The sequence below is a fragment of the Tursiops truncatus genome, chromosome 3, assembly GCF_011762595.2.
Source record: "Tursiops truncatus isolate mTurTru1 chromosome 3, mTurTru1.mat.Y, whole genome shotgun sequence".
In the NCBI taxonomy this organism is placed as follows: domain Eukaryota; kingdom Metazoa; phylum Chordata; class Mammalia; order Artiodactyla; family Delphinidae; genus Tursiops; species Tursiops truncatus.
The window spans coordinates 115,476,129-115,504,093 of record NC_047036.1 but is presented as its reverse complement, the minus strand read 5'-3'; the positions used below and the strand labels follow the sequence as shown (position 1 = coordinate 115,504,093).

General features: G+C 38.6%; 2 protein-coding genes across 2 annotated transcripts in view; one reads left to right on the top strand and one right to left on the bottom strand.

Annotated features, from left to right (window-relative positions):
• CTNNA1 (catenin alpha 1) overlaps window positions 1-27,965 on the bottom strand; it is a 178,401-nt gene that overhangs the window by 55,419 nt on the left and 95,017 nt on the right. The window lies entirely within an intron of this gene.
• On the top strand, window positions 1,384-6,305 carry LRRTM2 (leucine rich repeat transmembrane neuronal 2). The gene has a single exon (XM_033853229.2). The coding sequence runs from the start codon at window positions 1,597-1,599 to the stop codon at window positions 3,109-3,111; it is 1,515 nt and encodes a 504-aa protein (XP_033709120.1). The 5' UTR covers window positions 1,384-1,596; the 3' UTR covers window positions 3,112-6,305.

The window sequence follows — 27,965 nt, the reverse complement described above, 5'->3', positions numbered from 1 at the left end:
ACTTAGGGCATGCAATATTAAATGACTGTATCAACCTACCCTTTTCTCCCACTAAGACATCCAAAGATCAAATCAGCATTATTTTTCAATTAGCACTGTGATAAAACACTATTATATAAAATAAGACAGAGAAGGAGAATCTTTTTAATTAGCTTTCTCCTGAAATTCTCAAAGAGCAAAATAACCAAATGCTTTGTTTTCCAACCTTTTTTTTTTTGCCCTTTATTCTTGGTTTATGATGTTAAACTCTTAATGACAAAGAAGCAAAGCCCACTTAGCTAGTTTACCAACACATTTGAAGCAAATCATAGTCATACTTCTATGTTAACCAAGCATGACAGCAAGGTGATTGAGTAGCTTTCCAAACTACCAGAGCAGCAGGCACTTGCAGAGGCTGCAGTTAAATCAGCACTTCATAAATCGTGCAGGCTCCTGCCCATTTAGATCTCTCTATGCAGAATCGGCAGTCTAACACTGGCTCTCCCAAGCATTAAAAAATCATCACTCTGCTAACCCAACTCACTGTTCAGACGGGTCTTCTTGAATGCAGCCTTTATTACAACCTCACTGCTGCTTCCTACACTGAAGGAATACCATGTTTTTAAGTCAGGAGTTCTTCTTTCTCGCTTCATTATAATCAGGGGTCTTAACAACGACCCCGATACTGTTACAAAGCACACTGCTTTATAACAGTAAAGCTCTGGAAAACCCAAACAAAAGACACGTCACCCGGTGACGTCAGCCTATATACAGTTCTGTGTGGTCGCAGCACATAAGCAAATCCATTCTTGTGCCGTTTCTCGGAAAAGCTTTTCAGTAAACGCACTCATGCTGCTCCAGGAGCTCTTCTCTGCAACAAGCCGCCCATCTGCCATCAACAAGTTAAGACCGAGAGAACTAACGGCTGCAGAAAGGAGAGGCTGAAGCTTTGATTAACCAGCTGAGCAGTTAGAGGAGGACGAAATTAATAACATATTCAAAACTGATTTAGGGGATCAGAGTGGTCACAGAAAATGAAACCAATGCTTTCGAGAGGAATATCCTAAGGAAAAAACAACTCACCCTGGTGGATTCAATTTTACTCGGAAAGCCTGGGACACAGAAAACAGGAAACTGGTCAAAGGCTCCCGCATGTTAGAGCCTTTTACAGACTCACTGCGTTGAGTCTGACAACCGAGACTGAATGCAGGCTCCAATGTGCTCAGAAGAATGGGTAAGTCCATGTATTTATGTGTCTTGTACAGTCAGCAAGGAATCAACGCTTTTAAAATAATAAGCCACTGAATTCACATTTTATGAGGGAGATCACTGTCACATTTTTGGATTTTGAGGTTTAGGTAAAAACATATATTGCTGATGACAGGATGTGTTTTATCTTCTTTCTTAATGGTTTAAGTTTTGTTCTAGTCATACTAACAAGGTTAGTGTTTCTGCAGCAAATGAAAAATAAGTTATATGTAGTTAAATCTTTTGCCATAATGATATGTTGTTGTTGTTTTAATAGCCCATACGCTCTGCTGAAAAATATCCTATCTTCTTGTCTTCCTTAAATTATATTCTGCAGGCTTACATTTCAAGTGGCCATTAGGGGCCCCTATGCTGGCAGCAATATATGCAATGAGTATGGTTTTAAAAATGCTGCCTGCCCTGGGTATGGCATGTCCACCCAAATGCCGCTGTGAGAAGCTGCTCTTCTACTGCGACTCTCAGGGCTTCCACTCGGTGCCAAACACCACAGACAAGGGCTCTCTGGGCCTGTCCCTGAGGCACAATCACATCACAGAGCTTGAAAGGGATCAATTTGCCAGCTTCAGTCAACTTACCTGGCTCCACTTAGACCATAATCAAATATCAACAGTAAAAGAAGATGCTTTTCAAGGACTATATAAACTTAAGGAATTAATCTTAAGTTCCAACAAAATATTTTATTTACCAAACACAACTTTTACCCAACTGATTAACCTGCAAAATTTGGACCTGTCTTTTAATCAGCTGTCATCTCTGCACCCAGAGCTCTTCTATGGCCTCCGGAAGCTACAGACCTTGCATTTACGGTCCAACTCCCTGCGGACTATCCCAGTACGCCTGTTCTGGGACTGTCGTAGTCTGGAGTTTCTGGATTTGAGCACAAACCGTTTGCGAAGTTTGGCTCGCAATGGATTTGCAGGATTAATCAAACTGAGGGAGCTTCACCTAGAGCACAACCAGCTGACGAAGATTAATTTTGCTCATTTCCTACGGCTTAGCAGTCTGCACACACTCTTCTTACAATGGAACAAAATTAGCAACTTGACATGTGGGATGGAGTGGACCTGGGGCACTTTAGAAAAGCTAGACCTGACTGGAAATGAAATAAAAGCCATCGACCTGACAGTGTTTGAAACGATGCCTAATCTTAAAATACTCCTCATGGATAACAACAAGTTAAACAGCCTTGATTCCAAGATCTTAAACTCCCTGAGATCCCTCACAACCGTTGGCCTCTCTGGCAATCTGTGGGAATGCAGCCCTCGAATATGTGCTTTGGCCTCCTGGCTGGGCAGTTTCCAAGGTCGGTGGGAGCATTCCATCCTATGCCACAGCCCCGACCACACCCAAGGAGAGGATATACTAGATGCAGTCCACGGATTTCAGCTCTGCTGGAATTTATCAACCACTGTCACCGCCATGGCTACAACTTATAAAGATCCGACCACTGAATATACAAAAAGAATAAGCTCATCAAGTTACCATGTGGGAGACAAAGAAATCCCAACTACTGCGGGCATAGCAGTTACTACTGAGGAACACTTTCCCGAACCAGACAATGCCATCTTCACTCAGCGGGTAATTACGGGAACAATGGCTTTATTGTTTTCTTTCTTTTTTATTATTTTTATAGTGTTCATCTCCAGGAAGTGCTGCCCTCCCACTTTAAGAAGAATTAGGCAGTGCTCAATGATTCAGAACCACAGGCAGCTCCGATCCCAAACACGACTCCATATGTCAAACATGTCAGACCAAGGACCATATAATGAATATGAACCCACCCATGAAGGACCCTTCATCATCATTAATGGTTATGGACAGTGCAAGTGTCAGCAGCTGCCATACAAAGAATGTGAAGTATAATATCTACCCATCATCAAAAATCACATCAGATAAGTAACCTATTTTACATAGTAGGGGCTAAATACATATCTAATTTTTACCAATGGTGACATTAAGGCTAATTTTTCCAAACCAAGTGGAGACTTAGGTTTCTGACGTGTTGAAATATTTTTAATTTTTTTTAATGAAACCATATTTTCAGTGTTAAATGAAGCGATGCTCACATTAATTTGCACTCTTGTTGGAAAGTCTAAAAATGCTTAATTCAAAATAAGACATTTCATGTATGTAATTATACGCTATCGTGGGTAAACATTTACACTAAGGTCTCCATATGCTATTTTTTTCTACTGAAAACAGTTTGGAAAGAAGCTACTGAGTAGAAAGAGATATGGATCAATACTTGTTTGATCATTGCTCTCTACCCCAAGTACCACAACTTGGCTTGCTGCTTAAAAGGAGACTTAGCAAAGTTCTCTTGTATGATAATTTGGTATTTACGCAAACCTATTTACTGCCAGCGTGGGGAGTAGCATTTCACATATGCTGAAGACTGGTCAATATTAAACACTCTTCTTCCAGAGTTTTTACCTGGGTTAATAGATATTATCAAAGTCCATATCATGAAATCAGAACCCTTTATGTAATTCTAATACTTTAATATATTTAAACAATGAATCCAAGTGATTGTGAAAAGGTCTCATTACAATGAAATCAATACTAAATAATTACACTGACTTCGTTTCATATCTCTAGTTTGACTTATAATGGACATGTTGATTTTTGTGGCATTTAGATACTTACTTTAAACTAGTGTTAAATTATCACTTTACTAATTAGTTTACTAAATCCTATATATACATTTATATGTGAAAAAAGACTTAGAAATTATTTTGGAGAGAAAAGAGATAAACTGAGTCAATTTAGCAATCCTATGACCAGCTGCTCACTCTAGTTTGAAAGCACACACAAATACACTCTCTCTCCAGTCTCTCTCTTTCTCCCCCTGTCCTCCACCCCCCACCTCCATCTCTCCCTCAACTGCCAAGATCAAAGATGCCTTGACAAAGGGGTTTAAACCTCTTTCTTCTGTCTTTTCCTGATCTTCAAGCCTCAAAGAGCCAAATTAAAAATAACTGGCTAGCAACAGGCATAATACTGATTCTTGTTAGAATATATTTTAAAGGAACCTTGAAAAAATCACTTTATAAATATTATATGCTAAATTTTGACTTTTTAATGGATACCTATTCTTACTGTAAGAGCAGGTCCTTCTAAGTGAAGGGAACAACACATATCTGAGGCAAACCTTCTCATGGCAGAACACAATATATGCCTATGCAGCCACACAGTGGTAACTCGAAGGAGGTGAGGGGATGAAAGAGAAAGGCAGCATTTTGAAATATGACTCTTGCTGAAACAGGTTAGCAAAGTTAAAAGGTAGCCAAGCAAATGGGCAACTATACATGATCTGCATCAAACAGGGCAAGGCCCAGGGACCTGCAGCTGGAAAGGGGACGGGGGGAGGTTCTCTGGTATTAATATAAATGTTCAGTAATTAAAAAATGATAATGATGCCACACTTTTCATGTAGAAAAGAGCCACAACTTTGTTTCTTCCATTATGATTTCTATGGAGAAACTATGACATATTTAGGATTTAGATGCAAGTTACCAATTGACACAGAATTTTTCCATAAATGAGGTGCCATGTATGTAGTAGCAAAAACCATGAAATTAGACTACTGACTTGATTTTAGAAGAAAGAGCATTTTTACAACTGACATTTGCTGATGAGAAAAAAGGCATAAATTCGTAGAGAAAACCACTACCATAAAAAAAAGTTATCTTCTACTTAACATGATATCCTTCATTCAAGGCATATTTCTTCCCAGGATTGAATTGAACACATGTTAAGATTACAGTTTAATCCATGAGATTTAATACTAAGAGAGGGATGTCTACCTACATTTCAAATAAAATGTGTCTCAGTAAAAAGCAGACAAGATCACAAATTATGGTAAGAATGTGCTCTCTACAATTTTTAAGGTGGGTAGATTAGTTTGGCAAAGTCTCAGCCCATCTCAGCTGATCCTGAGCAGTGAGCATTTCACCTCTTGTTAAACCAGACACTAGGCCTGCCTGGGCAAGGACAGAAGCTGATTTTACGGCATAGAGCACGTCTCACAGCTTCCTTACAGAAGGGCTGGATCAGAAGCCCCATTACAAATGAGAGCTCCACAAGCTAAAATTTACCAACCCATTTATCAGGGTAACCATGGCCATTTGTCAGAGAACAACTTTATCACAATACAACTGTGTCCTGGACACACAAGATTCCACTAGCCCTGGAGGATAGCAGAGTAGTTTCCATCATTTCAACCACAACCCAAAATTAATTGAAACTGTGAGCAGAAGGGTGAGAAATAGTGGCTGGGAGTCCCCACATTAACCCTAAAGATTACAGTTAGTGAAATGGACTGTCAATTGGCAAAATCCTTAATGTATGTAGGAAAGAAAATTGGAAAAGCAAGCCATTTAGTAATTCAGGGGAACAGCATAGCCAAGGCCACCAGGGCATACTTTTCAGTTGAAAATTAACAGATTTTTTTTGGCCCTTCGTTTTTTGGGCAATGCTCTCTGAGAAAAGTGAATAACCGTGCCAAATAGCATTTTCCATTTCCATTTAAAGTGCAAATTTCCCTTTTCAATTGCCTATAGAAGGCAGAATTTCTTTTAATTTTGGTCTATTTGTGTTTTGGTATCAGCACAGGTTTGAAGATGAGGCTGTTAGTCATATGTGCTCTCTTTACCAACTGGCTCGGGTGGAAGAGCATCACAACTACACTGCAGATCCTGGTAATACAATGTTAGGCCTTTTGTCTTTTGCTGTCGTTTTATCCTCTTCAATGCCCCCTCTCCCTTTTTTCACTTTAAAGATTAGAGGAAAATGACCACTTAAAAAACAGAAAAATAATTAAAGCTCTCTGGAAAAAGCAAGCTAACAAAGGCTATGATACTGTACCCACCTAGTAACCAAGAGCTAGCTTGGAATCATTTATATTCATTTCTGTAGCTTGCCAGGGATTTCAATCACCTTTCTGAAATGAGAGTGAGCTGATAAATTTGCAAATCCATACACAACTCAGAGAATACCCTCTGCCAACATCAAATAGCAAAGATACTAATTTTTTAAGCCAAAAATCTGCACTAACACATGTAATTTCTTACTGTGCCTAAGTTAATTTCTGTACCAATTCATTGAATGGAATTGATTTTACTTTCCCACTCCACTAATTATTAAAATCCATCTGCTTATTCTAATGCTAGTCACCAAGAGCTAGACTCTTTCCAATAAAAATGAACCCTATGTAACACTAGGTCTTAATCCTAAAATTCAAAACAGGCGTATCATTTTCTTAAGGCATACGTCCTACGCAACTATGGGGGGGAGCTATAAATGTCCCGTTCTCTCCAAAGTGTGGCTATCAGTATGAAATTTTGAAATATTATTTTTAGAAGATGACTTACATGATCATTTTCCTAATAAAGCAATACAATGACAGACTCGTCTCAAAAATCTGTTTTGGGACATGCTTTTCAATATCTTATTGGTTAAATTGCTTCAACCAGAAAAAGACAGAAGACAAAAGTGATAAGGCCATCCACAGATAATTAAATATTTCTGTTCCTAACCTAGGGCAAACTCGTAGTACTTAAATAATTTAAGGCAAAAAACGAGTAGTAAATGACTGTTTAAGCTTTCATACTGCTATTGCAGACATTTGGAAATGTCTGCTACTCCTTCAATTAACCTATTCTTCGTTGGCAATTTTTTAAAAGCCTGATCTATGGAATGTTTGATGAACATTCCTATCAACATTGAAACTGGAAACTGAAAGTACAGTCCAAACCTATTGTGTTCAATCACCCTAAGCCATTTGGGTGGGCGGGTGGGGGTGGGAGGTGGTCAAGTGGGTCGGGAGGGTGGGAAGAAAATACGATTATACTGGGGTGGGGTGGGGGGGTGGGGTTGGGGGACAAGTGCAGTGTACAGGGAAGTTTTGTTATTAAAATTGTGTATACTGTAAACAGCCAATGTCTTTCTTTTTTTTCCAAAGCTTTTCCTTGGTAACCTATCAATTTTGACATGTGAAAGTTGAAAACTCATTTATGACAGATATAGAAACCTTAAATGAACAGTTGTTTTGTACCATGTTCTCTATAATGCCAAATGTGCCAGTTGGAAAAGGGGCAGCTAATCATCACGTGTCTTCATTCGGAGACAGGCAAAACTAGGCTAGGAAGTAAGGCAGGGAGGGGAGGGCTGGCTAAGAAACCACCATGCCAGTAAACAGCAGCCATGCAATATAAGAAGCTGCTCTGTCACAAGTCTTAGCAAGTGGACAAACAGCTGTCTGTGCAGCTCACAGGGCCAAAGGTTGGCCGCCATCCCCCACCCTCCCCTGTGTTCCGCCACAGCCTGGGGAACTTCAAAAAGGTACTCAATTGCCCATACCCAGCAAACAGTAACTTGGCCTCTACCTCAGGGATCTGTTGGAGTAGATCCTAGCAGTACCTTGCACACCACTCCTGGGAAGGAGGTCCACAGGTGCTGACCATGCTGGGGTCTCCAGGATCCCTACATGACCCATTCTATCCCAGACACCAGCTCAGTAAGTATCGATAGGGGAAAAGGAGGGAAGATTTTTAACTAGCCTCCCTTGCTTGGCATAAACATCCTCAGGACAGGATGCTTTGCCTCGGCAACACTGGGGGCAGAAACGGCCCTGGCCTTGGGAATTGACTGCCACAGGTCGCTGTACTTGCCAGGGTGACCTTACTACTTCTCCAGGCCAGGAGCAGTACAACAGGACCAGACAGGCAGGAATAAACACCTAGGGATGAGGGGATCAGAGACGCTAAGGGAATTCTTACACCAGGAACCTCAGAAGAATTAGGGCAGAGGCAGGAAGCACAATACAGAATTTTACTGTCAAACTAACTCATCCAGTATGCACTAGAGGGCACAGGTGATAGTAGTTTCAAGTTGCACAAAGTAATGAGTTCCTATCCTTTATAGAGTTAAAAGCAGAGCTTATTAACATAATTCTCGTACATTTTAATCTTGAAAATCCCATGTAAAGCTACATCTGATTTCTTTATCAGTTATTTTAATTAGTTTTGCCTGTATGCCACAGCATTCTCAGGTTCCCACTCAGATTTATAATAGAATTCTTCAAGGTCTGTGTGAAGAGATTTTTTTTTCTTTCTTTAAATATATCTAACCAGCTGGGTACTCGAGTCTCCCTTAGAGAGACAAAATGTACTACAAATTGTCTTTTACAAAGAAAGAAGGGAAAAAGAGGTGAAAATCACAGCTATTCCCACATCTCCCCTTAGCATGAGTTCCTCCTCACTAGCCAATGTTTTGGGAACACACTTCTAAGGGACAGATGCTGAGCCTCCCTGAAGCTCTATCTGAAGGAGACCTTAAAGAGCAAGACATCTCCAAAGGCAAGTACAATGAAACATGCTTTGCTGCAAAGCCCACCAGTGAATATACCCTCCCTTTAAACACGGAGGCCAAGAGCAAAGCTAGCCCATCCTCCATCTCAGGACCTCCAACATGAAAGAGCACCTGTGAACAACAATCCTGAAGGCAGGGGCCAACAGCTCTACCACCACCCAAACAGAGAAGGCTCTTCCCTCATTTGGGAACCAGATTTTAAAACTGCAGCTCCAGAGACAATTCCCAAAGCCTTTTCACAACTTCCATGAAGAGACTTCACCAAGAACCACAGCAAAGAGATGTAAAAATGTCATAACTTTACTGAATATCCATTCACAATTGTGTTCAGTGCACAAAAACTCCATCTTTAGGCCCTGGTGTTTCTACCAAGTGCGCGCGCGCGCGCGCACACACACACACACACACACACACACACACAATCTCCAGGTTGCTTTTTCTGGAAAATCATATGATAAAAACTCTACAGCCATTTATCTGCTTCATTATCATGAGAACCAAAAAAGTTCCTCCTGTGATAAACAAAAACATTTCCTATGGCCTCACTGCCAAATACCTAGAGGGTAAGTGCTCAGCACCTAAAGATCTCTGAAAACAATGTATTTATCATTTACATATAGCCTAAAAGTCAAGGAAACTTAGCAAAATACATTCATATGTACAGAATGATTGAAATAAGGATGTAAAAAGATCAAAAGCAGGGATTCTTAATTCTAAGGGTCCAGGATATGTTTCATAGGATGCAAGAATCTCTTGAAATTATATTGCAAATATTGTGTTGAGTCTAGCAATTTCACCAGATCCTAAACCATTTTGGTTAACTCACAAAAAAGCCCTAACAGAGCAATGAAACAATTCTAGTATACACTAATTGGGCCTTGATCTTCCTGGCCAAGGCAAAGAAGAAAATCAACAGCTTTCGTCTGATAAAGGAAGCACATTGGTTTATTTGGAGGGAATGACACAAATGCAAAAGTCTGTGAATTATCTTTAAAATAGAGCCAGCTTTAGGAACAATAAGGAAACATGTCAGACAATATCCCCAAGGAGCTTTTAGAGAACAGGCAGACATGTTTTTCATGTCAACCCTTGAAAAAACTATGGGAAAGGAGGCAACACAAGCATGATGCATGCTTTGTGGTATGATCTAACCTTTGTTGTGACCCAAGGCAAGAGCCTATAAAGTCAGCAAGAATGAATATGCACCTACTTGGAAGAACAGTTCATGTTTTCTCCTTATCACATCCCTGGGACCCAAACTAGAGTGTTCCATCACATAAGGGACACCCAGTAAATTCCTAATCCATTACATTATAAATCTTCTAGGCTAGGAGTACAATTTAAAACTCTTCCATTACATTATGAATGAAGAGAAGCACATTTCATGCATCATCTCTAGTTATGCTGATGATAATCATAAATGTTCTCCTTGGGTAAGAATCTATAAGATGATAACTAATTTTCAAAGAAAGAACACATTTAAAAAGATAAAGCGTTCAATGGTCTGAATAGCTGTCAGAAATTTAACAGTCTCTTTAAAATTTAAAACCCATTCTGTATGCCGTTAGCAAAACCTCCTAGGTTTCAACAGGAGCAAATAGAGACCTGTGTTCAGAGACCTGCCCCACACTTGGGCCTGTCACCCTGGACAAGTCCATCAGCCTCACTGTGCCTTGGGTCTCTCACCCTTAAGTTGGAATTAATAGCAGTAACAACCAAAAGGGAATTTAATACATGCAAAGTCCTGAGAAAGTCCTGAACACAGTAAATATTTAACAAATGTTTGCTATTTTTAGTAACAATATGTGGAGAACTAGATGAGAGAGATCCACCAAGTAGAGAATATAATCACATTAAAGACATGTAAGGCCCCTGAGTTGCTCCCTGAAACTCACTACTTTCTAGTATTACTTCCCTCACTAAGTTAACGTATAGTATCTATACGTTATACGTTATATAACGTTATACGTTATCTATACTAAGATTGACAATTAGTGAGAGCTTTTAATAAGCCAATAGCCTGGATACACTTTTTGTATCTAATATTGATATAGAACTGACCATATCATCTCATAGTCAAGTAATCTGCTTTATATAAATGTACTATTATATTAGTCATGACATTACTTTAGTTTGGCTTCATGAATCAAGGCTAAATTTCATAAGATTTAGAATCCATATTTCCAAAATTCCTTCTGGGTAAGAAAGTCACTTAAAAATCAAGTAATGTTGGGCTTCCCTGGTGGCGCAGTGGTTGAGAGTCCGCCTGCCGATGCAGGGGACACGGGTTCGTGCCCCGGTCCGGGAAGATCCCACATGCCGCGGAACGGCTGGGCCCATGAGCCATGGCCACTGAGCCTGCGCGTCCGGAGCCTGTGCTCCGCAACGGGAGAGGCCACCACAGAGAGAGGCCTACATACCGCAAAATAAAATAAAATAAAATAAAAAAATCAAGTAATGTCTTTCCTTGTTCAGTAAAATTATATAGGACAACACATACTATCCATTATCACAAACAGATTCTGTTTTTCAAAATAAATATAAAATAATCTCATTGATATCTCGGCCTCTGACAATTTTATTTTAGTACAAAATACATAACTGAGAATTAAGGATCACTATTATGTTCGGGTTTCTTTGCTTAGGAAAAAATGTACTTCAAGCCTACCACATCTAATTTAGGAAGCAGCCCATCCAATTGTGGCAGATTTAGTTCCTAGGCAGATTTGTCAGAATTATTGAGGGGTCTGAGCAAGGGAAGTATGAGAATTTTAAAAGACAAAGATAACCCGTCAATCCAGGAGGATATGTTTCATGACTGTTGTACAGTGATCCTCCATATTACCAAAATCTCTATTAAATATAAAGCTTGTGCAGAATTAACCTGTCTGAATGAAGACACACATCTGGTCATATCAGAACCTACAGATCTTATGGCCCAGATTTTTCAACTCAAGAACTTTTTCTTGACATTGTCTTCCCCAAGATCATGATCCAGTTTATCCAAGAAGGCAAATTACTTTATCTGCTCCTTCATCTGCAACTTCTCTGCACTTTCCCCATCTCTTGACCCTAGGCTTGTTCTCCTTCCTCTTTTACCACCACATAAACAAGCTTTTCACATTTCTCCTTCTCTTCATGGTTTCCAAAACTCCAAGGATAAACAACCTTATTGGGGGGAAACTGTTCAGTTGTAGTATATCCAGTGCTAAGCAGCCCCTTTTTAAGAAATAGCCATAATTTCAAAAATACTCCTCAACTCCACAAAACCAAGTGTCTGTCAGCTTCAAACTAATCCATACAACTTGGAAAATACTGTTAGAAACACAATTACGCATCTGAGTTGTCTTCTCAGTATACCCTTCCCTTTGCATAGATTCAAGTAACAAATAATGTTTATTCACTTTGCTGTTACTTTCAAAAGACAAGAAATACCAGTCATTTAAGGATAGTGCCCTTTTTGCTCTTAATAATCAGCACTCACTCCAGCTCTCTGACTAAATAAAATCCCTAACACTCTTCACATCTTTAATATTAATAGCTATTTTGCTGGTTTTATGTGGGGGTGGGGAACATGCCTTGGGGCATAAAGGACACAGGTACACGGGCCATGGTTGTAAAAGTTTCAGAAATATAGAATTCTCAAGATAATAGGTAGTAATCCTTACCTCCCTCATCTGCGCTCTAAAATTTCATACCAGTTTTGTCAGGATCCCAATGAACTGGCCACAAAAACACTGACCTTTCACTCGAAAGTACGTTCTGCCATAGTTTTTGCTCCAAACAGAGAAAAAGACAAGAGCATCAGGCACCCCATGCTACGACTGTCGCCCATGGCACACACTAAGAACTGGGTTCAGAAGTGACCCTGACAATGCTACCTTCTCTCTGATCAATCTCCCTAACTCTCCCTTGAAATTCACAAGGGAAAATAATGGCAGTGAGAAAGAAGAGAAAAGAATCTACTACCCTCAGCACACTCCTGTAGGCATCTTGGGACAGTGTCAGGTCACCACATCTCCCTCATCTCCTGAAAATCCCTTGAGGCCAGTGGGTGCAAAACTGCTCTCTGACACTTGCCATCAACTTCCAACAACTAGAGCCCATTTTATGATTGTGGTAAAACTGCCAGGCTAAGATTTATCTACTACTCTACATGAAAGCAGGTGGTCAAGAATTTTCTTCTTTTTGATGCAGCATTCCTAAAGTGTCAAAAGACATTATAGTGCATAAGCGATATCATCATTGAGACACCCAATTTGTGCTCTCTTAGAATTACACGTGAGATGAATTACAGATAGAATGTGAAGAAACAAACTGTAAAAGGGTTTATCTAAAGTCTGCTTGACCTTCCCACAAGATACATCACCATAAATTATTACAAAAATTATTAAACAAATACAATTCTGTTAAAAACACAAATCTTCTGGCTCTCCAAAATAATAATCAGTATTTTGAAGATCGTGCCTTCTAAATATTTTACATCAATTTTCAAACACACACACACACAGTCCTCAGTTTAAACTGAAGAGGGGACAGGATGGGACGGGAGGTGGGGCATCTGGGGATTAGATAAAACCTATGAAAGGCTATATTCTTTATTCTGATTTATTAATTAGCATTTAAACTAAACATTTAAACCAAGACCTAATATCAACTGGGATTCAGAACACTATGGATGGCATAGATTGGGAAGGGGAGGAGTAAGAAAGATTAAGATTCAGCTTTTCACATGTTAAAGCTGAAATTTAAGTAGAGATGACAAATCCAGGGTAAAGCTCTAGGCTGGAAATATAAATTTTGAAGTCATCATCAGTGAATAGAGGTATTGAAAGTCATAAAACTGAATGATTTCACCAAGAGACTGAGAGATGAAGAAGAGAATCATAAAACCACACTTTTCTCCTACACCAACCTGAGGAATCTTTAAACAATATCTATCAAATGGCAGTCAACCAAAAAAGGATGGGTACCCAGCAATCCCACTACTGGGCACATACCCTGAGAAAACCATAATTCAAAAAGAGTCATGTACCACAATGTTCACTGCAGCTCTATTTACAATAGCCAGGACATGGAAGCAACCTAAGTGTCCATTGACAGATGAATGGATAAAGAAGATGTGGCACATATATACAATGGAATATTACTAGCCATAAAAAGAAACGAAATTGAGTTATTTGTAGTGAGGTGGATGGACATAGAGTCTGTCATACAGAGTGAAGTAAGTCAGAAAGAGAAAAACAAATACCGTATGCTAACACATGTATATGGAATCTAAGAGAAAAAAAAAAGGTCATGAAGAACCTAGGGGTAAGACGGGAATAAAGACACAGACCTACTAGAGAATGGACTTGAGGATATGGGGAGGGGGAAGGGTAAGCTGTGACAAAGTGAGAGAGTGGCATGGACATATATACACTACCAAACGTAAAATAGATAGCTAGTGGGAAGCAGCCGCATGGCACAGGGAGATCAGCTCGGTGCTTTGTGACCACCTAGAGAGGTGGGATAGGGAGGGTGGGAGGGAGGGAGATGCAAAAGGGAAGAGATATGGGAACATATGTATATGTATAACTGATTCACTTTGTTATAAAGCGGAAACTAACATACCATTGTAAAGCAATTATATTCCAATAAAGATGTTAAAAAATTAATACCATCTGTATACAATACCACAAAGGAAGTAAAATCTCATTATAAAAAGGTAAACTATTCAAAATAGCAACAAAACTTTAGTATTTAAGACTAATCTAAAAAGAAAGAAACAAGATGTTCTTAGAGATGATGGTAAAACCTGTTGAAAAAATAAAAGAACACCTGCATAAGTGAAATAGTAGGCAATGTGTATGAATAGGAAGGTTCAGTGTTGCAAAGATGTCAATTAATCTACAAATCCAGTGGCATTCCTAATAAAATCCTAATAGCACAGTGCAGTGAAAATGAGAAATGGACCTTTGTGTTCATATGAAAAATTAAAGGCTCAAGAATTGACAAGAAAGAAAGAGAACGTGCGGCAATCAAAAAAGCAGGTCTGTTGTGTTTTTTTTTTGGCCACACCATGCAGCATGCAGGATCTTAGTTCCCTGACCAGGGATCAAACCCGTGCCCCCTGCATTGGGAGCATGGAGTCTTAACCACTGGACTGCCAGGGGAGTCCCAGAAAAGCAGGTTTTAATGTGGGGGGAAATGTACGGCTCATGTACTTGAGCTACAAGGTAGCCAAATATTCAATAACATGATAACCATATAATGTTCTCTATCTTGATAAAGGATTGGGGTACAAAGTGTGTGCATTTATCAAAACCTATCACGTAATACACTTAAAATTTGTACATTTCACTATATAAAATTTACGATAATAAAACTGAACTCTAGTTAAATGACATGCATACTGCAATGTTTAGAGGTGAAATACCCAAGTACCTGCAACTGACTTTGAAATACATCAAAACAATAAAAAGATGGATACAGGAATGGATAAATATGTGATAAAGCAAATATATCAAAAAGTCAATCACAGAATCTAGGAAATAGGTGTGTGTATATATGGTGTTCACTGAACAGTCTTTCAGCTTCTGTGTATGTATGAAAATTTTCACAATAAAATGTTGGGAGGAAAGGAAAAAAATATAATTACAATTGTAATTTATGGTATTGGCAATCTAACATAGTATTCCTCTCAACTAGACCTACAGCACTGCATGGTGGTTAAGAGCTTGAACTCTGGAGCCAGGCTAGGTTCAAAGTGTAGTACCTCCACTTACTACCTGTGAGATCTTAAACAAGTCATTTAATCTCTATGTCTTAACAGTATCAAACTCGTGCTCTGAAGATTAAATGCGAATGTGTGTGAAGTACTTAGAACAATTCCTGGCACACAGCGCTGAAGTGTGACCTGTATTACTACTACTACTACTACTACTACTACTATTACTCCTTCTTCTTCACAATATTTTAAAATATATAATTCAACAAGTACTTCAATTTCCACTATACAAGGTGCTATGGTGATATAGGCCCTTGCCCTCAGGAGTTTATAGTTAGTCAGAGGTAAAACTTAAAATATTCAATAAATAACTAATAAAAGAAGATAAGCCCAAAAGAGGTGAACTGGATGGTACCACCAAATTGCTGATATTTAGAAAACAGGGAGGGCACTGAAGAATGCCGTGGAGAAAACAGCCTAAAGCTAGGTACAAAAGCACCATCAGGATTTCAATATGGCTGGGTACAGAGTGGCCAGAGCCACTAATCTGACAGATGATACCAGTAAGTGCAGCGAAGGTAGGGCCAAATGCCGAGGGGCCTCTGGGACCAGGAAAGGTGCTCAGATTTAACATGGTCAGCAAGAAGGGCCACTCCGGATTTGTGGAGATGGCTGGGATATGATGGTCAAAGTGGTGATTTAGAAAAATGTATTTTAGCAATTTTTATTTTGCTGAGAAACACAAAACCTATAACTTTAACTATCAGAAAAGGGCTGCTAAGGAAGATGGATAAAAGAAAGGTTTATTGAAGGACAGGCAAAGGGTAAGAACCAATGATCAGTTGAAAAAAAAACAAACGACTCTTTGTAAGAGCTTTGCTCAAGAGAAATGGGTAGCGTGAGGGGCAGAGATGTAAGAAATCATTCATTCACTAGGATGTACTAAACAGAGCCTCCAAGTTCTCATGTTAAATTTCAAGTTTTCACTATTAATCTCCAATCTGAAACTGTTTTCTGAGAAGATACATAGTTTCTCCATGCTTCTATATTTACAACTTTTTTTTATCAACTATCAAAAAGGATACTTTTTGATACTTTTCCATGTCTCATGACTTAGACATGGAAAAGGCAGAACCAGTAAGTATGGGGCAAAGGTCTGGTTTGGGTCCCATTCACTCTAGTGAAATCTACCCTTTTTCCCCATCTTATTCATGTACTCTTAAATTTTCTAGAAACTAAACTTTCAAACTTTTAGAACAATAATTTTTGATTCCCTTATATGGTGCAAAATTAAACAGAAATGCAGGAGCACAGTGTAGTGACAACCTGCTAATTTAAGTCTCTCACATACTACAAAAGAACCTTATTACAAGGTTTAATGTGTTACTTTCATATATAAGAGGTTGACTAATGGCTTCACTGTTAGAAACCTCAGTGTAACTGCTGGTTTTGTTAAAAACTATGTGGCATGGCTGCCAATACAATTTTAATAAAAGCCCCAAACATTACCTAAGTCCTATCTTAATAACAGAAATTGAAGGTGAAAAATGACATCTTAAGGGTTACATTTCACAACAGCAACAAGTTTCAAAATTCAGAATCCTTTCATTCCCTACTTGAATTTAACACTATCATGTTTTTGGTTTCCTGTCTGTAATCAAATACTTCCTCTTTCTTGAGAAAGACTCAGAAACCATCTTACTTATAAGAGTTCCTCAGTGTGTCAAATAAGAAAAAACATTTCTTTTCTTTTTCAGATTTTCATTACAATCAAGACTAGCTGAAAAAAAAGAAAAGGGAAAATTTAAAACATATAGGGTAATTTGAGCAATCTTTTAAATACCTGTAGGAAAGAAATGGAAAACTGAGTAAGAAAGCTATGTATTTTTTTGGGTGCGTGGAAGAAAGTAGAAAAAAGGAGAAGTTAGGTTTTCCCTCCTTAAACAATTAACAATTATAAATATTTATGCACCCAACATAGGACCACCCCCGCTTATACCAATGGACAGATCATTCAAACAGAAAATAGATAAGGAAACACAAGCTTTAAATGACACAATAGACCAGATAGAATTAATTGATCTTTATAGGACATTCCACCTGAAACTGGCAGAATACACTTTCCTCTCAAGTGCACATGGAAAATTCTCCAGGACAGATCACACCTTGGATCACAAATCAAGCCTCAGAAAATTTAAGAAAATTGAAATCATATCAAGCATCTCTTCGGACCACAATGCTATGAGACTGGAAATCAATTACAGGAGAAAAACTGTAAAAAACACAAATACACGGAGGCTAAACAGTGTGCTACTAAATAACCAAGAGATCACTGAAGGAATCAAAGAAATAAAAAAATACTTAGAAACAAATGACAACAAAAACACGACGACCCAAAACCTATGGACGCAGCAAAACCAGTACTAAGAGGGAAGTTTATAGCAATTCGACCTCACCTCAAGAAAACAAGAAAAATCTCACATAAACAATCTAACCTTACACCTAAAGCAACTAGAGAAAGATGAACAAAGAAAACCCAAAGTCAGTAGAAGGAAAGAAATCATAAAGATCAGAGCAAAAATAAATGAAATAGAAATGAAGAAAACAATAGCAAAGATCAATAAAACTAAAAGTTGGTTATTTGAGAAGATAAACAAAATTGATAAACCCTTAGCCAGACTCATCAAGAAAAAAAGGGAGAGGATGCAAATCAATAAAATTAGAAAAGAAAAAGGAGAAATCACAACTAACACCACAGAAATACAAAGGATTATAAGAGACTACTACAAACAACTATATGCCAATAAAATGGACAACCATGAAGAAACAAATTCTTGGAAAGGTACAATTTTCCAAGACTGAGATAGGAAGAATTAGAAAATACAAACAGTCCTATCACAAGTAATGAAACTGAAACTGTAATTAAAAATCTTCCAACAGGGCTTCCCTGGTGGCGCAATGTTGAGAGTCCACCTGCCAATGCAGGGGACACGGGTTCGTGCCCCGGTCCGGGAGGATCCCACATGCCGCGGAGCAGCTGGGGCCGGGGGCCGTGAGCCGTGGCCGCTGAGCCTGCGCATCCGAAGCCTGTGCTCTGTAACGGGAAAGGCCACAACAGTGAGAGGCCCGCGTACCACCAAAAAAAAAAAAAAAAAAAATCTTCCAACAAACAAAAGTCCAGGACCAGATGGCTTCACAGGCGAATTCTATCAAACATTTAGAGAAGCGCTAACACTGATCCGTCTCAAACTCTTCCCAAAAATTGCAGAGGGAGGACTACTCCCAAATTCATTCTATGAAGCCACCATCACCCTGATACCAAAACTAGACAAAGATACCACACACACAAAAAAATTACAGACCAATATCACTGATGAACATAGAAGCAAAAATCCTGAACAAAATACTAGCAAACAGAGTCCAACAACACATTAAAAGGATCATATACTATGATCAAGTGGGATTTAGCCCAGGAATGCAAGGATTCTTCAATATATGCAAATCAATCAATGTGATACATCATATTAACAAACTGAAGAATAAAAACCATATGATCATCTCAACAGATGCAGAAACAGTTTTTGACAAAAGAGAAATATAGGTCAATGGTACAGGATAGAAAGGCCGGAGATAAACCCACGCACATATGTCACCTAATTTATGACAAAGGAGGCAAGAACATACAATGGAGAAAAGACAGCCTCTTCAATAAGTTGTTCTGGGAAAACTGGACAGCTACATGCAAAAGAATGAAATTAGAATGCTACCTAACACCATACACAAAAATAAACTCCAAATAGATTAAAGACCTAAATGTAAGACTGGACACTATAAAACTCTTGGAGGAAAACATAGGAGAAACACTCTTTGACATAAACTACAGCAAGATCTTTTTTGACCCACCTCCTAGAGTAATGAAAATAAAAACAAAAATAAACAAATGGGACCTAATGAAACTTAAAAGCTTTTGCACATGGTTTCCCTTAAAAAGGAAACCATGAACAAGACGAAAAGACAACCCTCAGAATAGGAGAAAATATTTGCAAATGAAGCAACAGACAAAGGATTAATCTCAAAAATATACAAACAGCTCACGGAGCTCAATACAAAAAAAACCAAACAACGCAATTAAAAAACAGGCGGAAGTCCTAAATAGACATTTCACCAAAAAGAAGACATGCAGATGTCCAAGAGGCACATGAAAAGATGCTCAACATCACTAATTATTAGAGAAATGCAAATCAAAACTACAATGAGGTATCACCTCACACTGGTCAGAATGGCCATCATCAAAAAATCTACAAACAATAAATGCTGGAGAGGGTGTGGAGAAAAGGGAACCCTCTTGCACTGTTGGTGGGAATGTAAATTGATACAGCCACTATGGAGAACAGTATGGAGGGTCCTTAAAAACTAAAAATAGAACTACCATATGACCCAGCAATCCCACTACTGGGCATATACCCTGAGAAAACCATAACATAATTCAAAAAGAGTCATGTACCACAGTGTTCACTGCCACACTATTTACAATAGCCAGGACATGGAAGCAACCTAAATGTCCATCGACAGATGAATGGATAAATAAGATGCGGCACATATAGCCAATGGAATATTACTCAGCCATAAGAAGAAACGAAACTGAATTATTTGTAGTGAGGTGGATGGACCTGGAGTCTGTCATACTGAGTGAAGTAAATCAGAAAGAGAAAAACAGATACCGTATATTAACGCATGTATGTGGAATCTAGTAAAATGGTACAGATGAACCTATCTGTAGGGCAGGAATAGAGATGTACACGTAGAGAATGGACATGTGGACACTGGGGGTAAGGGGAGGGTGGAACGAATTGGGAGATTAGGCTTGACATAAATACACTACCATGTATAAAATAGATAGCTAGTGGGAACCTACTGTATAACACAGGGAGCTCAGCTCAGTGCTCTGTGATGACCTAGATGGGTGAGATGGGGGAGGTGGGAGGGAGGTCCAGGAGGGAGAGATATAGGTATAGATATAGTTGATTCACTTCATTGTACAGGAGAAACTAACACAACATTGTAAAGCAATTTTACTCCCCCACCCCCTGCCAAAAAAAAGACTAGCTGATAAATTTCTCTACTTAGGCAAACCATGAAAATGATCAGATATCCAGATTTTTCCACAGAGTTAAGAATTCTACATTAATTTTTGATTTAAGGGACTTCCCTGGCAATCCAGTGTTTAAGACTCCACACTCCCACTGCAGGGAACACGGGTTTGATCCCCAGTCGGGGAACTGAGATCCCACATGCCTCGCGGCCAAAAATATGTATATAAATAAAATCTTTTTTAATTTAACCAAAGTAGGGGAAAATTAAATGGCAAGACCCAACCAGATGTCAACTCTCGCTGCTTTTTGCAGCTCTTCTGACAAAAAAAAAAAAAAAAAGGGACATGATTTCCCCTGTGCTAAGAGAGGGACAAAATGGAGACTCTGTCTCACCCACCAAACACTAGAAGCACGGGCTCCCAGAACACCTCCAGGCAAGGGTCTGCAACTAGAACCACCGGTAAAATACAGTGTTCTAAGCTTTTAAAACGAATATTAAAATTCAACAAGGTGCACATTTTCAGGAGGCAGGTAGGGAAAAATGTACCCAGTATGTATTAGATTTTCTGTATTGATATTAAAGGGTTTCTAATGGTAAATCTACAATTTCCTGCATCCACAATAACATTGATATATAGAACTGGCTGGTCAGCTTGCTTGGTTAAAAGGCCAGTCATGGGTTTGGTCTCTTGAAGAGATCGGTTTTGCTCTTCACATTCTAAACTCCAATGATTTCGTCTGTGAAATTGAACATATCTGTCAATGGTTACAACTGGTACTCAAAACTGTGAGGAGATTAGTGAAAATGCTTTGCCAGTGCTAGGGAGAAATCACTCAGAGTGTACGTCCCACAAAATAAGAAATACCTCTACATACAGGATGACATATTATATAAGCCATCATTGTCCCTTTTAATGAATAGTATCCACATAGGATAAGGAAGAATAAGATGATATCATAATAAATTAGTCCAAAAAAAAAAGGAACTGGGAAAAATGTCTCCAGAAAGGCTTAGAGGGAATTCTTTTCTAATACAGTAAGTCCCCGACACATGAACCTTCAAGTTGCCAACTTTCAAAGATGCGAAAGTGCATTTGTATATCCAATCACGTAAGTTAGTTCATGTGTCTGGCGTACATTGCAACGTGTGTGCATCCTCTACAAGTGGTTGTGCTTTTGAGTTCTTTACTGTACAGTTCTGTTGCTGTGCAACACAAGGAGCTTACTAATGAAGACCTGATGGAATTGGAGGCCCAGGGAAAGGACAAAGAGAGACAAGAATAAGAAGTAACTGAAGAATCAAAGAAATTCATGATGCAGGAAATTGCAAGGGGATTTTCTTTATCTGAGGAGGCACTGTTAGTTTTTGAGGCACAGGACCCGAATGTAGAACGGCACACAAAGGTTGCAGCAGCCATTCAGTATGCAATCCAGTGCTACCATGTCATCTATGACGAGAAAAAAGAGCTACTACCCAGATAACACTGGATCATTTTTTCAAGAGGGTAGATAGAATTGAATCCAGCAAAGAACCAGAACCTGTGCCATCAGCGTCAGGCATGAGTGAAACTGCAGCTTGCCCTCCGTCTCCTATTGCTGACGATCCTTCAGCTCTCCCACCTCCCACCTCCTCTCCCTCCATCAGTCAGTAACTCTTCTTGCCTGTTCACTCGATGCCAGCCCCTGTATGCCAGCTGTTGTACTGTACTACTGTACTTTTCAAGGTACTGTACTGTAAGATTAAAAATGTTTATTTTTTGTGTTTGTTTTTTACATATTATTTGTGTGAAAAGTATTATAAACTTATTACAGTACTGTACAGCCAATTGTGTTAGTTGCGTTCCTAGGCTAACTTTGTTGGACTTATGAATAAATTGGACTTACGAACGTGCTCTTAGAACAGAACTCGTTCGTATGTAGGAGACTTACTGTAGAGGGACATAGTAGGTCAAATGAATTCTGCCCTTAAAATCCCTTACTCTGTTTTCACTGTACCACAAAATGTCTATATTTTACACTACTGCAGCCAGAGAAGTTCGTCAAACTGTTCTTTCTTCGCCTCTTCTCTCACTTAAATTTCTCTCCAGTGATGCTTGGCAGCCTACTCATTCAGCCTTTCATTCTGTCTTTCCTTACTTGAGAGCTTTCAAGCATTTATACTTTTCACTTAAGTCTATGTAAGAGAATATTTCAATAGGCACAAGTACCTGTGTTCAGCTGAGGGAAAATGGAAGCAGAAAGACTTGAGATCAAGACAAAATAAAATAGCTTCTATTTGTCTCAATGAGAAAGCCATTATTTAGCTCATTTCCTGTCGAAGATTTTTTTTTTTAAACTTTGGCACCTCCCTCTGATTCCAAGTCTTGTACCAGGCATTTTTACTTGATTACAGAACCCCTCACTTGAATATGTGTAGTTACATTAAATGCTTGCATCCAAGAACTTGTACATCCATAAATAAACTGCAGAAATCCACACAAATTCTGCAGACGTAGGTACAAATAAAAACAAATATTCTTAAAACTATTTATGAGTATAGAAATACTGCAGATGCAATGTCAATGAGAATTGTGAAAAGAAAGTTTACCATAGAAGGCTCTGAAAACTTCCACTAAACCAGATCTATGACTGGGCTACTTCCCCTATCCAGCAGGTCAAATGACTTCTGATCCTAAACAACTGAAACAGCCTGCGTGGAAAAAAACATTTATAAATTTATGAAACCTAAAATCTCAAAGTTAGGCAATTAATTACTACCTTGTATTCAACCATGAAATTTTTGCAAAGGAATTTGTAATTGGAATATGTCAATTTATATGATACTCCCATTTGAAAATTCTTTCCTAGAACCAGAGTTAAACAGTCTTTTCTCTTGTTTGGGTACTACTTCTGCATGTATTCCATGCACACTCACAGCCATAGCTTATTTAATGAATAGTATAAACGTAAGTCACTATCCAGCTAGAAGAAATATTAAGTTGGAGCACTTATCTCACACCAGGCAAATGAAAGATTGTGATGAATTTGTATTGTGTCGATTTAGCCAATCCAGAACTACACTTCCCAGAATTCACTTCCCGGCACAGTTCCAGGTTAGCCTGGACCACAAGAGACATCCTGGCATGAGATCTGAAAGGTGGAAATGAAGCAGCACCACCTTTTTAAACTGGGAAGGTCAGTGCTGGTACAAGGTGCTACTGCAGGTCACACACATTGTTGATTTTCTGCTGGCTCCTTTGCTTAGCATGGGGCAATGACCATGACCACAACTCCTACAGGATTTTCTCCTTCAGCTTTTCTGACTTCTGGGCCAGGTGCATATTTAAATCTGTGATAAAGGTACCCATCTTCTCCTTCAAGAAACCTCTATCATCATAGTTGGAGGTCTGGATGTAGTGAGAGGCTAACATGGGTTGCAGGCTGTCCTCATGGGGTCCAACTCATATTCCAGAATGATCCTGCTTCATATGTACCATGTTCTCTTACTGACTGCATGCCCTGCTAATTTCTAGCTCCAGCACCAGAAACAAAAGCAACAGCCTCATATGAACTGTTTAATCTGCTCCCATAATTATTGGGTTGGCCAAAAGGTTCGTTCGTTTTTTTCCGTAAGATGGCTCTAGTAGCATTCAGCTCTCTTTAGACTGTATGTGACAGCTGTCATATCAGCGTGCATTTAAAAAAAGACATCAAAATTGGTGAATTTTTGTGTAGCCATTTTAATATTGAAGATGGAAGAAAAAAGCAACATTTTTGGCTTATTATGCTTTATTATTTCAAGAAAAGTAAAAACGCAACCAAAACGCAAAAAAAGATTTGTGCAGTGTATGGAGAAGGTGCTGTGTCTGATCTAACGTGTCAAAAGTGGTTTGAGAAGTTTCATGCTGGAGATTTCTTGCTGGACAATGCTCCACGGTCGTGTAGACCAGTTGAAGTTGATAGCAATCAAATCGAGACATTAACTGAGAACAAGCAACGTTATAACATGTGGGAGATAGCTGACATACTCAAAATATCCAAATCAAGCACTGAAAATCATTTGCACCAACTTGGTCATGTTAATTGCTCTGATGTTTGGGTTCCAGATAAGTTAAGCAAAAAAAAAACTTCTTGACTGTTTTTCCACATGCGATTCTCTACTTAAACGTAATGAAAACGTTCCATTTTTAAAACAAATTGTGATGAGTGATGAAAAGTGGATACTATACAATAATGTGGAACAGAAGAGATCGTGGGACAAGCAAAATGAACCACCATCAACCACACCAAAGGATGGTCTTCATCCAAAGAAGGTGATGTTGTGTATATGGTAGGAATAGAAGGCACTCCTCTATTATGAGCTCCTTCTGGAAAACCAAACGATCAATTCCAACACGTACTACTCCCAATTAGACCAACTAATTGAAAGCAGCACTCGATGAAAAGTGTCTGGAATTAGTCAACAGAAAACACATAATCTTCCATCAGGATAACAAAAGACTGCATGTTTCTTTGACGATCAGGCAAAAACTGTTACAGCTTGGCTGGGAAGTTATGGTTCATCCATTGTATTCACCAGACATCGAACCTTTGGATTTCCATTTATTTCGATCTTTACAAAATTCTCTTAATGGAAAAAATTTCAATTCCCTGGAAGACTGTAAAAGGCACCTGGAACAGTTCTTTGCTCAAAAAGATAAAAAGTTTTGGGAAGATGGAATTATGAAGTTGCCTAAAAAATGGCAGAAGGTTGTGGAACAAAAGGGTGAATACATTGTTCAATAAAGTTCTTGGTGAAAATGAAAAATGTGTCTTTTATTTTTACTTAAAAACTGAAGGCATTTTTTAGCCAACCCAATACATAAAGTCAAACCCCTATAATAAATCCCTTATATATCTTTCATAGTTGCTCTGCTTCTGTGATTAAAACCTTAGTGACACAAAGGGGTGTGTGCATTTGTGTATGTAAGTAATCCAAAACAGGAAATCCCCTAGCCAAAAAACAAAAGATAAACATACATACATGAAAATAAAAAGAAAACTCTGGTATGGTGAGGGAAAAAAGCTATATGCAATGTCAAAAGATAAATGACAGATTTAGAAAAAAATATACGCAATGCAGATGGCAGATAATAGGTTAATAGCTATACTATACAAAGAGCTCCAGCAAAGAAAAAGACACACAAGCCATTAGAAAAATGGACACAGGATATAAACAGGCAATTCACAGAAGAGCAAATCTAGTGACCTACAAATATATAAAAAGGTTATTTGAATTCAAAAGTGGTCAGAAAATGCAAATTAAAGTAATAAGGAGTTATTACTTCCTACCCATCAGATTAGAAAACTTAAATAACACCTACTATACAGAGGAAGTGAAGAAAAGGCTATTTTCTTACATTGGTGGTAGAACTGCAACTAGTTCAGCCTTTTTTGGAAAATAATCTACCAACAGCCATTCAAATAAAAATGTGCATATACTATTCAACCCAGCAATTCCATAAAAATAAAATACCGAATCTATCTCATAGAAATAAAGTACCAAATGCAAGGTAATGCAACATTGTTCATGATGCTTAAAAAAATTTTTAAAGCAAATGCTCATAAGAAGAAGGGAACTGTCAAATAATTTATGGTATATCCACACTATGAAATCTTACTCGGCAATTAAAAGAATGAATTAGAGGTAAATCAGGAGACTTGAAAGGATTTCCATTGTTGAACAATAAGTCGCAGGTTTGTAAACAATGATCCTACTTTGTTCACGGAAACACCTATGCCAAAAAATCGATATGGGGGTTGGGGGTATGGAGAGTAGAGATATAAGCAGAGAAAAGTATAGAGATATTCATACCAGATTGCTAACACTGTTTCTTTGGCCAAGGAAGATGTGGGATGAGGGAGAGATCTGAGTGGAAGGAGGGGAAAGCAAAAAATAAGAGTATGGATATATAGATCTCATTTATGGAAAAGCTATGTACATGTGCATGTGTATGTGTATGTGTGAGCGAGTAAGTATAAATTTTAAAAGAGGATGAATTATCTTTGTCTTTATAATTTTTGTGTTGTTAGTTGCACTTGTTAAAAGTGATGCCTAATTTCTTATAATTATAATATTTTAAAAGTCAATATAGAGTCTAGGAAGCAACTATAATTAAACTACACTAGTCATCAGGTTCACTGGATCCTGGAAAGGAAATGACAACCATGTTTAAAAAAAAAAAAAAGCAGAAAACGGAAAAAGAGAAGGAAGGCAGTGAAAAGAGAATGTACAGTGGAGAAAAGGCTGGAATCACTGTACTGGAACACTGCCAAGAAAGAGGTGAAAGTAGCTCCTTGAACTGAGCCTGGAAGCAGGAAATGTTGATGGGGGCGGAGAGGGGTGGCAGCTATTGGCCCACAGCCTCATAGACAAGGCCCATATTCGTGGGAATACACTGAGACATTGTTAAAGGTATTGAAATATTACACTTACACACACACACATCCCATTACTTAAAAGGTTAATGCCAGGCCTGATGGAGGCTTCTAGAATCCTGCTCCAGCACAAGAGCAATACTGATTGGGTAGCATCCACATTAACCAGTTGTACCTATAATGAATATCTCCCCTACTTAGAGGCAGGAACCATCCATCCCCATCATATTCCACCTTTACCCACAGGCAATGTAGCATTGCTTCCCAAGATGACCAGTTGCCTTAATCAACTGGAAAATCTCCTAAGGATGTGAAGCTTAGGGCCCCAGAAGCCCTGGGGTCAGAGATCAAGCACAAAAGTGCCCAGCAGGATAAGAAGAGAGGCTCAGTGAGATAGGAGCCCATTAAAGGCAACATGGGTTCCCCTCTCGATTACCCATGATACGCTCTACACAGAATATTTTGTGGAATTATCCTAAAACTGAACTTCCCAGGCATATATCACTGGTTACATTGCCATTGCATGTTTCCTAATGGCACAAGGCAAAGAGTACTTTTTGTTTGTTTATTTATTTATTAACAGTCAGTCTTTCTTCCTAGAGCACAGCACAGCGGTGTTTACCATGGCTATAAGTAATGCACAATATCCCCTAAACTGAATAAAAACTCCTTGTGCTTGTGGTTGAAGTTAAAGGTCCAATATTAGAAAGCAGAAACTACTATCGATCACAAAAAAAAACTTATTAGACAGGGTTTCCCCCCCACCCCAGTATAATGGTAACAGGCAAAAAAGTTATAGAGGTATCATCTTTTGGGCTCTAAAACCAGAAAGCATCAATGTTTTCCAGGACAAGAGCCAGGGTCAAGAGTTAAAGACCACAGGAACTGTCAGATATGCAAAACTGAAAGAGACTATAGTGAAATGATAAAACTTTGAAAGTTATTATAGTGAATGAAGACTACTATAAACCATCTGTGATGAGAAAAGGTAATAAATTATGAAGTGTAAAGAGATCTGACACTCTGAAATAAACATTTCAAAGAGGATAGTAAATGCGTATTGGCTATATAGATAATACACTAAGATGTGCTGTCATTAATAGTAATTATTTGTTAAAGAAAAGTAACCTCAATATTATACAGAACAG